Consider the following 14,547-nt stretch of genomic DNA (forward strand, 5'->3'; position numbering starts at 1 on the left):
GATTACCAAGAGCTTATCCATAAGGAGTCTAGACTTGTTAATCAATGCAAATCATGCCAAGAAGTGACAAAAACCATATATCACTTGCAAGCTGGCAAAAAGGGAACATCTATTGGATACGTAGACAGACACAATCACGCAGCTTGACTATGACACTGGAAGCTCAATATTTTTTATAAAGTCAACTTCAATAAAACTGGCACATCACTATAGACATAATTGATGCCTACAACAGCCCAGGAAATGTTGATCCCTAAAAATTGAGGAATAATATTTTAATAGATGTTGCTGTATCAAAATCTTTTAGTCTCCAAACTCTATGGAATGAAAAGCTTTTGAAATACAGAGTAGCAGAATGTAAAACTATATGTGTCATTCTTTTTGTCCTGTATACTACTGGAGTCATCTAGAAGTTTTTGGTAAATCTATGCAAGATGAGCTTATATCTCGATGCCATTATTTGATTACCAAAAGCAGACATTTTATCTAAGTGTGCAATAGTCTATGCAACATTAAATATACAAGAATAATAGCAGCTGTGCTTGGACCATTTCTCTGTGATCCCTATCAAAAATGATGAGAATGAAACAATCATAGTAAAATATTAGAAAATCTCTTTCTTTAGTGTACTGAATCCTACTATTTTGAATGGGAGATTGAAAGCAAATATGAGTGGCAACTTAAAAACCAGGTAGTTAAGGGCACAGTTTCCAGATTTAGCATCTTGAACAACTTTTAAGCTACTAGTCTCAACATTTGCTTTGGAGTTGCACAAACTGTCATCAAAGTCACAAGAAGCAGGAAACTCATTGCTATGACAGAGCTTGATTTAGACAATTCCGAACAGGGAAAAAGTCAGGTATATGTTAACTTAAACAAACACAAAGGTATCTTTTCAACAGACCAGATTTTTCACACTTGCCATAACTTGGTCCAGCAACACTACTCCAGTTTCTACTTCATGGGTCACCTAAGTGTGTTTTAAGTCTTTGATGCCTGGGTAATCTGTGTAGATTGCCTTAAAGCCATGAGAACAATAATTACCATGGTAAATCCTCAAAGAAAAGATTTTTATGAAAATGAATCATGGTGGTTGAGCTATGTTTCATATTTAGTTAACAGTTATAAAGCATCTTTGGACTAAAAAATATCATAAAAACTTTCCCCCTAGGCTCCAGAACTTATATGTAGGGTTTTAAATTCTATTCTTTAATTAATTTAAAATGCGTTTTAGCTCTGTTTATTTTGAAATTTTAAAAAATAGTAAGTGGTTATAATATGAAATGTCTTCTCTTTCTCTACTCTTCCCCCCCCCCCCAAAAAAAAGTACTTTGGATTCAAGTGTTGCAGATTTAGGTGAGGGAAATCCTTGGAGGTCTTTCAGAGATGATGTTTCATTGATGGGTCACCAATTCAGGTAAGACCAAAAAAAGATAAACAAAATTTTAGGGACTTGGAGAAAAATTCATTTTTGATGAATTGTGAGAGCTGACTAAACTCCTCGGGAAGGCTGCTACAAAAGGTGCCTCCACTTCCTTTTCTCTCATTCTTTTTTAAATTCCATAGTCTGGCTTCTAGTCTCAAAATTCACCCAAAATTGTTCTCTCCAAAGTTGCCAGTGATCTCTCAACTGCCAAATCTAATGACCTTTTCTCAATCCTTGACCTGTATGCATCCTTTGACCCTGCTTCTCACCCTCTTTTTGACACTCTCTTCTTTCTAGGTTTTCAGGAGATTACTCTCTCCTGGTTCTCCTCCTCCCTGTCTGACCACTTTTTCTCAATCTGTACTGTTGGATCTTCATTCAGGTCACACCCACCAACTGTAGGTGTCCCCCAGGGCCCTCTCCTGGGCCCTCTTCTCTTACCCTTTACTATTTCCATTGGTGATCTCCTCATTTCTCATGGATGCAATTATCTTTATGCTGATGGTTTTCAAATGTACTTACCCAGACCTGCTGACCTCCCGACTTACATCTCCAACTGACTGCTGGACATGTTGAACCAGATGTCCTGTAGACATCTTAAAGTGAACATGTCCAAAATTGAACTCATGATCTTTCCCACCGAAGCCTCCCCCTTCCAAACTTCCCTAATAGTACTCAGGGCACCACTGTCCTCCTGTGAGCCCAGGCATTATCCTCAATCTCGCTCATGGCCTATATCCAATCTGTTGCCCAGGCCTGTTGAATTCACCTTTGTACCATCTCTTGAATGGCCATCTTTCCTTCTCTGATACCACCACCATCACCCTGGGATAGGCCCTTATTTTCCTAGACTACAGCAGGAGCCTGCTGGTTAGGCTGCTTGATGCAAGTTTCCCCTCACTCTAGTTTATTCTCCACTCAACCACCAAAGTTGTTTTTCTAAACTGCAGGTCCAATACCATTCCCTTGTCCCCACGCCTACCCCACATAAGCTCCAGCAGCTTCCCAGGATCAAATACCAAATGCTCTGGCATCCAAAGCCCTTCCTACGCTAGCTTTTCCTTTTACCTTTCCAGTCTTTGTACAGCACCCTCCTCACCTGTTCCAGTGATGCTGGCCTCCTCACTGTTCCTTCCCAAAGACCCTCCATCTCCTAGCTCCAGGCATTTTCACTGGTTGTCACTTATGCCTGGAATGATCTCCCTTCTCATCCCTACTTCCTGGCTTCCCTGGCTTTGTTCAGGTTCTAGTTTAAATCCCACCTTTTACAGGAAGCCTGTCCTGATCGCCCTTCATTCTAGTGCCTTCTCTAGTTGATTATTTCCTGTTTATTCATTTTCTAGCTCATTTGGACACAGTTGTTTGCATGTTGTCTCCCTGGAGTGACTGACCTTTGTCTTCCTTTGTATCCCCACAGTACCTGGTATAGGGGAAGGTTTTTAGAATATTTATTGATTAACTGATTTGTTGATTGAGCTAGATTTAAATGTGGGAGTAACTAGCATCAACTCACTTAACTCAAATATATTTTTTTAAAAAGAAAGAAAAGAAGTTCTATTTTATAGACACACATGAAGAAGAGAAAGGATATTTGCTTTTTTCTCCTGTTAGTTGGATATAAATTTAAAATCTAAATAAAACATCTAAATTCCTCACAATTTTACTTGCCAACATAAGAAGATTTGACCTGGCTAACTATAATCCACACTCTGACTCTTCACACTCCCTTACTGGTGGTTTGTATCAGCCCCTGAGGAGGGAACACCACCCACCCCATGGCCTCTACCCCAAGGCTGGCCAGTAGCAGCCCTGCCAAAGTCCAGATTTGCAAAGCATCTGTTGATGATCTGGATTTCATAGAAAATTACATGTTTTCAGCCAAAGGGAACGTCTGTTTGGGGCTCAGCTGTCTAAGTGTTTCTGCTTCTGATCAGGGCCATTTCTGAACAGTTAATTCCAAGAGACAGAAATTCAACTTTTTTTTTTAAATTAGAATTGCTGTATCAAACTATCTGGCTTGTTTCAGTCAAGAGCTATCCTGAATATCTAGTTGAGTCAGCTTGGTATCACAAAATTAGAAATCTTCCTGTTCCTATCTCCCACCTCAGCCATCTCTAAAAGTCAACAGAGTAGGTAGCTGTCTCTATTTTCACTAATGTGGGAACATATTTCCACAGAGATAACTAGAGGGTCCAACAAGGGTATGTGGTTAATACCGTTTGGAGCAAAATCAAATGAAATTGACCTGGATAGGCAGCAACCTCAAGAGTACAGAGCATCCCACCTTAAGTGGGAGCTATTGTGAGAGCAGCTTCAGAGACAGCCAATTTCCCGCAGCTCACAGGGAGTCAGTCACATGTGCCTCACCTGGTCTAGCTCCTATGGGGAGCTTCTCAGGGTCATTGTTTGGAGGGCTGTGGCAGGAAGGTACAAGAAGAACACACAGCAAGCCCTGTGCCTTTGATAATTACTTGATTCCTCTCCAGAGCCAGGCCACGGGTAGACAGACAAAACATCAACCGCATGATGCCAATCCTCTCTTCCCTGAACAGAGAATGAAATGCCAAGTAGTGGGGCAATTTGGGGACAGGTTGTTATTCACCAGAAAGACACTTTTTTCATTTAAAAATAAATATGATTTGAATCCTGGTTTCTAACAATGATAACAAAAAGTTTATACTCATATAGTGCTTTGAGGCAAGTTAGAATCATTGTGGTCTAGTGGACAGAAAGCTGCCCTTCAAGCCAGGAAGTACCACCTATAACATATCACTGGCTCTGTGACTTAATCTCACAGTGCTCTGACCAGATGTGTTAAGGCCAACAGGCTGCATGCAGACCAGAGCACTCCCTAATGTGGCCAGAACTAGATGAAAATGTAGTTTCTATCTAATTTTAATGTGATGTATTAATAAAAAAGAAATACATAAAAGTGTGGTTTTTAAGTCAATATAAGAACCACAGAAATACGTACAGTATGGTGGCCCCAATTTCTATTTGAGTTTGACACCACTGGGCTAGACAACTCTCTGAGGCCCCAAGTAAGAGAGAAGGTGCTGACATATCAGGAAGGGGAAAATCTTCACCTGGGCCTTCCTTAGAGCAATGAAATCAGAGCTCCAGTCCCTATCCCTAAGCCTTTTACATATTTGATACAATAACATGCTGAGCTGGAGAGTATCCACACTCTCATTCCTTTTAAAGATGAAGAAGCTGATGCTAGACAGTTTAAGTGACTTGCCCAGGTTTACATAGCTAATAAGCCAGGACTAAAATCCAATCTTCTTACTCTGAGTCCAACATTCTTGTCCATGTACCGTGCTGCTATCAGAGTCACTTTGCTTTGTATCTTTCAGTGAAATCACTCACTGAAGGAACTAAATTATATTTTTAAAAAATATCTATTTATTTATTTCTGAAGAGAGAGAGAGAGAGAGAGAGAGAGAGAGAGAGAGAGAGAGAGAGAGATCATAGGCAAATACTTTTTTTAGAAAGGTATTTTTATGAAATAAATATAGCTAGTGGCCATATAGTATTTCAGGTTTTTTTAAAAGTTGCAATTCTCTTTTTAAATTTATTTACCCTTTGAAATAATTCAATATTCATTTGCTTTAAAGTAGAAGGCTCCATAAGTTATTATATACGATTTTTAGATACTGTAAAAATACCATGCAATTGATTCACTGGTTCTGACAACTATGACTGTTTCTTGATTGCCTAGCCAATGTAGAAAAGGACCAAGACTGCTATTTACTGAAATCCAGCTGGGGTTGGGCCTGCTTAATCCCACCCTCATTCAGGTGGTGATCCCAGGAAATACAAATGGTTTGTAGTGTTTGCCTAAACCAAACATTACTTTTATCTGTAAATCCATTGCCAAATTATTTTAATGTTGTATATCAGAGCTAACAATAAGTACTTTCACATTATTCGGTGTTCTGAATTAGTCACACAGATAACCAGGAATTGGCCTGCATAAGTATACTGTTTCCCAGAGTATACATATCTTCATCATTAGCTGTTCTGTCACCATCACTGTCACTTGTATATTCACAAGTGTTTTGAAGGATGACCTAGAACGAAGGATTTACTCCTTCTGTAGCCACTTCTAGAAGTATTAGCCTGAAAAAGGACACAATCATTCTAGATATATTTGAGAAACCTAACTATGATTGTGGAGACAAAGCCACCCGCCACATGGGAGTTGGTCCCAGAGGTGTTGCTCATAGCCAGAAGGTGTTATGTCAATGTGATGATGTCAGTGTGTCCAAATATTGGCCTAGATATGAGAGAGGGGTATCTGCTGAAAAGTGATTCTTGTTGTTGGTGGCATATCCCTAAATGATGTCGGAGGGCCTCTTGGGCCACCTGAAGCATTCTGAATGGGACTGATGAGTGTAGTGTGAGCTACAGCCAGAATTCTGGAAGCAGCGTCAAGGACAGGGAGAAGTCGCTTACTGATCCCCTTCTGAACAGGTAATATCCCAGCTTCAGACTGTGAGAGCTCAAAGAGACCTAAACCACTCATCCACCCATCATTTTAGAAATGGGGAAGTACAACAACTTGCCCAAAGTCATACAACCAGTAAGCAGCAGCACAGACACTGGAATCTGAGTCTTCTGATACTGTATCCAATTATCTTTCCACCTCACCATGCTTTCTCCCTAATATTACAAAACTAAACACTGGGTCTATTGTTATTGTTGTCCTTCATTCTCAAAGAGGACCAAAATGACATTACAGTGTTGGGGTCAAGGTACAGTGGGTCCAACTGTGGCTGGTCAGACCAATGTGGGCTCGGAAGACTCCACCACATTTGGGGTTGAGATAGCTCTAAATTTGTGCATCTCATATTTCTTTTGAGGTACTTTTATTCTGCTTTGCTCATAGAGCACAGTGCCTTCTTTGATGAGGGCACACCATGCTGGATGTTCCTGTGCTAGTATCTCCCATGTCTCACAATTGATTCTAAAGTTCTTCAAAGGGACCTTGAGAGTGTCCTTGTATTGTTTCTTCTGACCTCCATGTGAGTGCTTGCTTTGTGTGAGTTCTCCATAAAATAGTCTTTTAGGCAAATGTATGTTTGGCATTTGAACAACATGGCTAGCCCATTGGAATTGTACTCTCTGCCGTATGGTTTGAATGCTTGGCAGTTCAGCTCAAAAAAGGCCCCCAGTATCTGGTACCTTCTCTTACCAGATGATCTTCAGAATCACCCTAAGACAATTCAAACAGAAGCAGTTCAATTTTCATGCATGGTGCTGGTAGACTGTTCGAGTTTCAAAGGCATACGACAATGAGTTCAGCACAACTGCTCTGTAGACCGTCAGTCTGGTAGGCAACCTACTACCTCTTCCCTTCCACACTTTGTTTTGGAGCCTCCCAAATGCTGAGCTAGCTCTGGCAATACATGTGTAAACCTCATTATCTGTGTGGATATCCATAGAAAGTATACTGCCAAGGTAAGTGAACTTTTCTACAACATTCAAAAGTTTTCATTTGCTATAACCAATGTTCCACATATGGATTGTGTGGTGCTGGCTGGTGGAGAACTTCTATTTTCTTAGTGTTAATTGTCAGGGCAAAATTAGCACAAACAGCAGAGAACTGATCCATACTCTGTTGCATTTCCACTTCAGAAGCTACACTGAGTACACAATCATCTCTAAACAAAAAGTCATGCACCAACTCTCCCTCCACTTTAGTCTTGGTTTGTAGCCTTTTCAAGTTAAATAGCTTACTGTCAGTATGGTAGCTGACTTTAAATGCTGTTTTCATCTTCATTGAAGAAGTCCGACAACACTGCTGAAACATCATGCCAAAAGCCATGGGAGCAAGCACACAGCCCTTCTTAATTCCCTTGGTGACTGGGAAAACAAGACAGCACCATCCATTATCTAGAACTTGTACAAGCATGCCATCATGAAATTGGCATACAATACAGATGAAATTCTCCAGGAAACCAAATTTTGTCATGATCTTCCATGAGCCCTCAAGACTGATAGTATTAAAGGCTTTGGTCAGATCGATGAATGTTGTGGCCAGACCTCTGTTCTGCTTCTGGAATTTCTCCTGGAGTTGTCAGACAGCAAACACCCTGTCAATCATTCCTTGGACCTTTCTGAAGCCACACTGGCTCTTGAGTAGATGACCATTTTCCAGGTAAGGATCAGATGATTAAAGAGGACTCTGGCAAGAATCTTGCTCGCAATGACTAAGAGAGATATCTCCCACCTCTACCTCGGTGACTGTCACATGACAGCCTGTTTCCTTTTCCTTCACAGAGATGGACAATGGAGGCATCCTTGATCTTCTGGGGGATAACCTCCTCTTGCTATATAACCCAGAACATTTCAGTCAGCTTTCGTATGAGCAGTGGACCCCCTGCCTTGTAGATCTCTGCTGAAATGGAATCAGCACCAGGTGCTTTGCCATATGGGAGGAGCCTAAGGGCATTCAAAACCTCTTTTTCAGTTGGAAGTTCAGCTAGAGATGGACTGACTTCAGTCTGAGGTATATAGTCAATGGCTCCAACCCTGGTTGATGATGGTCTATTGAGAACACTATGGAAGTGTTTAGCTGATCTCTCCAGCATCGTGTGTTTGTCGCTAATCAATATGGCTCCATCAGCACTGAGTAATTGAGATGCACCAAAGGTCTTTGGCCCATAAATAGCCTTCAGGGCATTGTAGGAGCATTTTGGATTGTTACTATCAGCATAAAACTGATTCTTATCTGCCTTCTTACTGAGTCAAGAATCCTGCATCTTTCCAAACTTCACTTATACTTTACTCTTGATGGAGTCAAACTCTGCCTTCTTAGAGATGTTCTGCTGGTGAACCTTGTGAAGTTCTCATTTTTTATTTAGTAGGTTCTAAATTTCCCCATCATTTTCATCAAACCAATCCTGATGTCTTGTGAGTGTTTTGAACCAGATGAGTAAACGTGGTGCTGTACACCAAATCTCTGAAAGCTGCCCACTCTTTTTCTTCTCCACTGTTGCCAACTGTGTCTTTGGCTTAGCTTTCCCTCCAAGTTAGCAACAAACTGCTCATGCAGGGAGAAGTACTCTAATCTCTTGAAAGTGAATCTTCTGATAATTGTCTGGCCTTGAAGCTGCCACTTTCTCTAAATGCGAATGTTTAGCTTGGAAAGGATAAGTTTACAATCAGTCCAGCACTTTGCACCACATATTGCCTTCGTCACTCTCACATCCTGTCTATCCCTTCTCCTTACAGTGATGTAATCTATTAAATGCTGGTGCTTGCTTCAAGGGTGCATCCATGAAATTTTATTTCATTTAGATAAATGGAAGACAGTGCTGGTGATGAGACACACAAGTCTTCAGTAGTCAGTGACCATTGTTTTGTCTGACTCCCTTCTTCCCAAGGACTCCCTACCATATCTGATAGTCTGTGCTTACTCTGGTGTTGAAGTCGCTCATAATTACAAGTTTGTCCTCTTTTTGACGCATTGATGACAAGGGTCTCCAGGTCTTTGTAAAATTTTTCTTTGGCCTCATCAGGGTTCATCATGGTGGGAGCATGCACATTGATGTTGGTGTGGCACTTTGCTGCAAGGGGCAATCACATTGTCATGAGCCTTTCATTCGCTCCTTTCGGGAGGCATACAAGCTTGTTGACTAGATTAGATTTTATTGTGAAACTTATGCCAGCTTTTCAGTACTCTTCATCATGGAGGCTACTCTAGAAAAATGCGTATCCAGCTCCAACTTCAATAAGCTGGTCTTCAGTTGCCAGCCTTGTTTCACTCGGGGCTGCTATATGGATATGATACCTGCTGAGTTCTCTCACAACAAGACCTGTTCATCTTTCAGGCCTATGGATTTCATGTTGTCCATAAGCGTGTGTACATTCCATGTACCAATGGTGAGTGGAATCATCTTTGAAAAAACTTTTTTACATGTGTTTTGACCGCAGGGTGGGATCCTTGCCTGCTGTAGTAAGCAGGCAATTTTTAGGGCACCTTTTCTAGCCCATTCCTCGTGCCAGGAGGTGAGCAGTGTGGTCCTTAAAAAGGCTGCTCAGACACACAAGATGTTGCTGAATCCTACTACTGCTTTAGTCCAGCAAGGAGATGACCCTATGGCCTGGGCTGCCTGTGTGTAGGGGTGTGATTACAGTTCCTAGTGTATCCACAACTGCTGCTTTGTCACTAGCCCATTGCCACAGGACTTAAAGGTAGATAGAATATTAAAATTGTAACATAGTAAAATGATAAGATAGTAAAATAGTTGAATAGTAAGATAATAAAATAATGAAATAGTAAAATGGTACGGGTGATGTCTTTTGACTTGTGTGTAAACTGGATTTAAGTGAGACAGAATTGCATGAAATTGTCAGCTTCACTCTCTCTTCTAGTTATTAGAGTCCATAGGCAAGACAAAAGTCAAGATGACTGGTGATGGCTCAAGATGCAGTGGATGACCTTGGCTTCTTCAATGTCTGACCCAGCTGTAAGCACAGTGCCTGCTTCCGCTGCCTTCCTAGCCAACTGGAACGAGTTATTCACATTCACCTATTCTGCCAGGGAAATCTTCACATGCTTGGGGTAGACATCCCCCTAACTCACCAACGGGTTTGAGGCCCATCAGCTATCCTCAGTTGGTTACTGTAGGAAGTGACGAGTGCTTTCCTTGATAGAGCTATCCTCTCTAGCACTTCTCTTTCTTTTCTTCTATGTAACCAGTTATTTAGAAGGCTTTTCTATTGGTGTTCTTTCTCTAAACACTATGGGGAATTATGCTGCACTCAATGTTTTACAAAGCTCTTTGCTCCCAGCAACCCTGCAAGGTAGATAATATATTATCTCCATGTAACAGATGAGGACACTGAGGCACAGAGTGCTCAGGATCACTCAGCTAGTAAATGCAACAGAATCCAAGTCTCCTCCAATGCCATGCAACAATCTCACTACTTGACTACATCTTTCAAACCAACAAAGCAAAATGACTTTGGAATGGACATAAGTCTCACTTATTGCTTCCTTTCTAGCCAGTAATGGCTTTGTATATTTGATTTTATACTGGTAGAAAGTGTGCCCAAATTGAGATCAGTTTGGGATCCTTATTGTTTATTGTCTTTAAAAGATACTTCAACTACAGTATGTATTATAATTTCATTTTGGCATGTAGTTTAATGATAATATCCACACGATTCAGACATAAACTGACAATTCTCCAAAAGGCTTATCCATTTTTGCACACCATTAACAGTATCTCAGTCCAAATAAGTTGCTATAAAAGTTCTAACCTCTGTAGCTCATAAGACCATCACACTGCAATTAAACATTCCATATGACTTTATTATTTCCATTGTATGCATGTATGACAAGAGGAGAAGGTTATAGCAGTAGAAGAAAATTATTTTAAGAAAACACATGCGGAAATTAATAAGTGATATACTGTGTCTAGCCTTTCTGTTGTCTATAGAGAGAGCTACTTGAAGAAATCACCTGAACTTCACAGAAATGCAAATATAATTAGAAAATCATGGAACTATTGGGCATTACAGATGATCTCTGGTCATTAATCGTTTATTTTTACCTCATGGTCATTGCAGGATACATTACCACCTACTCCAAACCAATTCACACCAAAATCAAAATCTCTCTTGTACTGAAGAAAAATAGCTAAGCAAAAACAACTGATACAGTGACCACATCTAATAACATATACAATCCTTAAGCCCCTGTAGTTTTCTACTACTCTGATAAGAAAAGGAAGGCATATTTTGCTATCTGCTCTCTAGGATCTAGTTATGCTATTATAATAATTTTGTAAAATTCATTTTTGTTTTATTTTCATGTCTGAATTCTCTCCTTCCCATCTCCATTGAGAAAGTAAGAAAAACAAAACCCACACAAACATGTATAGTCAAGAAAGATAAATTTACATATTGGCCATGTCCAAAAACAAAAGCCTCAACCTGCATTCTGAGTTAGAGTTAACTAACCCTAACTCTCTCTATGTGGAAGTTAATATCACATTTTATCATGAATCCTTTGGAAATATGGTTGGTCACTGTGTTGTTTAGAGTTCCCAAATTTTTCCAAGTTGTTTGTCTTTCCAATATTATTGTCATTGCATAAATTGTTATCCTATTTCTGTATACTTCACTCTACATCAGTTCATAAAAGTCTTCCCAAGGTTCTCTGAAACCATCTCCTCCACCACTTCTTAGAGTACAACAGTATTCCGTCACATTCATATGCCTTAATTGGTTTAGCCATTACCCAATTGATGGGTACCCCACTGTTTCCATATTTACCATCACAAAAAAGAGTCACTATAATATTTGTATACATATGGACCATTTTTTGTTTTTCTTTGATATCTTTGGGGCACAATCCTAGTAGCTATATCACTGGGTTAAATGGTATATAGAGTTTAATCACTTTGAGGGTGTAATTCCAAACTGCTTTCCAGAATGGTTGGACCAGTTCACAGCTTATTATAATTGTTCAGAGTTCAGTTTCTTTTTTATGTTAACTTACCTTTATGTTATACCTCAAAATAAGAAGAAAAAGAAAAAGAGCACACTTCCACGTCTGTTCCAAAGCTTGTCTATTTCTATACTTTGTCAATTGACTTACCAGTCCCTCACTGGTTGCTGTGTTGTTGATGTAGACAACTTCTAAGTGTCCAGAGTGAGGTGATAGAGTATCAGAAGACAGAGAAATTATAGCCTCACAGATTCCAGTCAAACTTTTGCACTAGGATAAAGGAAAAAAAACAATAACAGAAAGATGTGTGAGTTATCACATTAAAGTCATAAATGCAACAGGGCTAAAGGTCTAGCTTATATAAAATAACGACATGATCCTCAAGTGAATTGTGTCCCCACCGTGCTGGAGTAACTGGAAACTCAAGTCTCTTTATTCACTTAATTCTGCATTCTTTTTCTCCCCCAAACAAACCTGCCTGTTACACTTAATTTCACTAGCAATGCTACAGTACGGGATATAATCCAGTGAAGTTCAGGGAGAGAGACTATTTGACTTGTCCTTTGGATGCCAGATGTATTCTTTCAGGCAATGAGGCAGAAAAAAATAGGAGACTGAATTATTTGTGTAAGGCACAAAAATTATAACTGTTAAGTGTAAAGACTTCACTGGATTCCATTTACTAGGCCCCTCTGTCCTGTGGTGGGCAGGTACAGTTGGATGGGCAGAGTAAGCATAACTAGCTCTAGTAATGTACATCGATCTACCATTTCATCCTAGCTGCAAACATCTATTTCTGATGGCTTCATTTCCAAAGCACTTCAGGTGGAGATTTACCTTTACTCCTTCCTTTTTTCCTCTCCCTTCAGGTACAATGCCGTCATTTCTTTAAATTACACTGAATTATGGCAAAGTACCTAAGGGAAATTCCTATGGCATGGATTTTTAAAGGCACAATTGATTCTAATATCCTATTTGAAACAATATGTAAAATTTGATTTGGAAAAGTCAGTATCTGAAGTTATTAGAATAAAAGGAAAAAGAAAATAGGTCTAAGTAATGGTCCACTGGACTAGCTTATGCCTATTCAGAACTTTGGAGGACAGGGGCCATATCTTGTGTCTCTGGATAGCCAGCATTATTCAAAGAGCTTTGCATAAAGCAGAAGCTCATTTAATATTTGTTGTTGAGGATCACACAAAGCTGATTATTGGATGTTTTCACAACATAGGCAAGATTTGATCTCATGTTAGCTTTAGGCAAAAATATAGCTGGAAAATAATCAGGGCTTTCAATTATTTCAGAACAGTAGAGTTGATGTCATTTGTGACTTGGCTTCCATATTCATGTCAGTATCAAATATCATTGCTATTTTACCATTTAGGCAAGCTTCAGTTTAGATAGGTGCACTTGCTATGGAAAATTATACATATATGCATAAGTTGATTGTTTTCTTTAGGTAGGCTCACAGAAATTTTGAGCCAGAAGGCACTCTTGAGATTTTCTATTTCAATTTCTTCATTTTCTTTTCAATTTTTTCTCTTCTTATGAATTTAATCATTAATAAATACAAAATTGCAACATACAGAACAATAAACAAAAAGAGGATTGATTGTATGTGAGATTGTGAACTTTGGTTAAATAAGTGTTTTATAAAAGCTTATATTAAATTTAATATGCTAGGAGCAAAATTACTCTGTGGCCCCTTCCTAACTTTTGTTTTCTTCTTTTGTTTTTTGCTTTATCAATGCTATTTTCTTCCTTCCTTCCTTCCTTCCCTCCCTCCTTTCCTTCCTTCCTTCCTTCCTTCCTTCCTTCCCTCTCTCCCTCCCTCCTTCCTTCTTTCCTTTCTTTCTTTTTTTGATCTCTATTGCTTCCTACTAAGTCATCCTCCCTTGTAACAAATTATGTATAGTCAAACACAACAAATCAGCACATTGGCTGTATCTGGAAACATATGTCTCATTCTGTAGCTTTAGTCCATCATTTCTCTGCCAAAAGGCAAGATGCATGCTTTATCATCAGTATTCTGACAACTCTCTTATTTAACAGAGGAGGAAATGGATATTTAAAGGGTAGAAGTAGCTTGTCCAAGGCCATGCTGGTGGTTAATGATAGAGCCCAAGCTAGAATCTATACTCGTTGATTGTCAGCTCAGTGAACTTTCCATTATACCATCAGCATCAGAGTTCACACCTGTAAAATGTGGAGCTGAAGCTAAGAATCTTTAAAGTCTGTTCTAGTTTGATACTTTTCTATTCTAGTTTATAAAATGCTGATAAAACTAGACAGTTTACCTCCTTCTAGAGTGATAGAAAACTGGTATTAGATGGAACACTTTACCTTACCTTACAAGATGGTCATGGGAATCGTCTCTTTGGAAGTATTCCCTAGTGAAAATGGCCAAGGTATGGCTTTATTTGGGAAATGAAGTTCTTGAACCTTCCAAGTATAGAAAGTGCTGTTGGTAGCTTCTCGGAATTAGCTCATGCAATAAAGGTTGTTGGTTTTCTCTCCCATGTGCTTCCTCCTCTAGCCCTCATCTCTCTCCTAGTGTTTAAAGACTTCTTGGTGTAAGATGTATTCAAGCATGCACAAATATACTATCCCAGAAATAAATGAAAATGTCTGAGTCAAGAGCCAGTCTCCCCCCTTC

General features: G+C 39.5%; 1 protein-coding gene across 1 annotated transcript in view; it reads right to left on the minus strand.

Annotated features, from left to right (window-relative positions):
- Positions 1 to 14,547, minus strand: part of LOC118832811 (connector enhancer of kinase suppressor of ras 2-like) — a 566,603-nt gene that overhangs the window by 252,803 nt on the left and 299,253 nt on the right. The window contains exon 7 of the mRNA XM_036740170.1: positions 12,042 to 12,161. Coding sequence (XP_036596065.1) covers positions 12,042 to 12,161 — 120 coding nt within the window. The remainder of the gene's footprint in view (positions 1 to 12,041; positions 12,162 to 14,547) is intronic.

This window comes from Trichosurus vulpecula, chromosome X, assembly GCF_011100635.1.
Source record: "Trichosurus vulpecula isolate mTriVul1 chromosome X, mTriVul1.pri, whole genome shotgun sequence".
Taxonomy (NCBI): Eukaryota; Metazoa; Chordata; class Mammalia; order Diprotodontia; family Phalangeridae; genus Trichosurus; species Trichosurus vulpecula.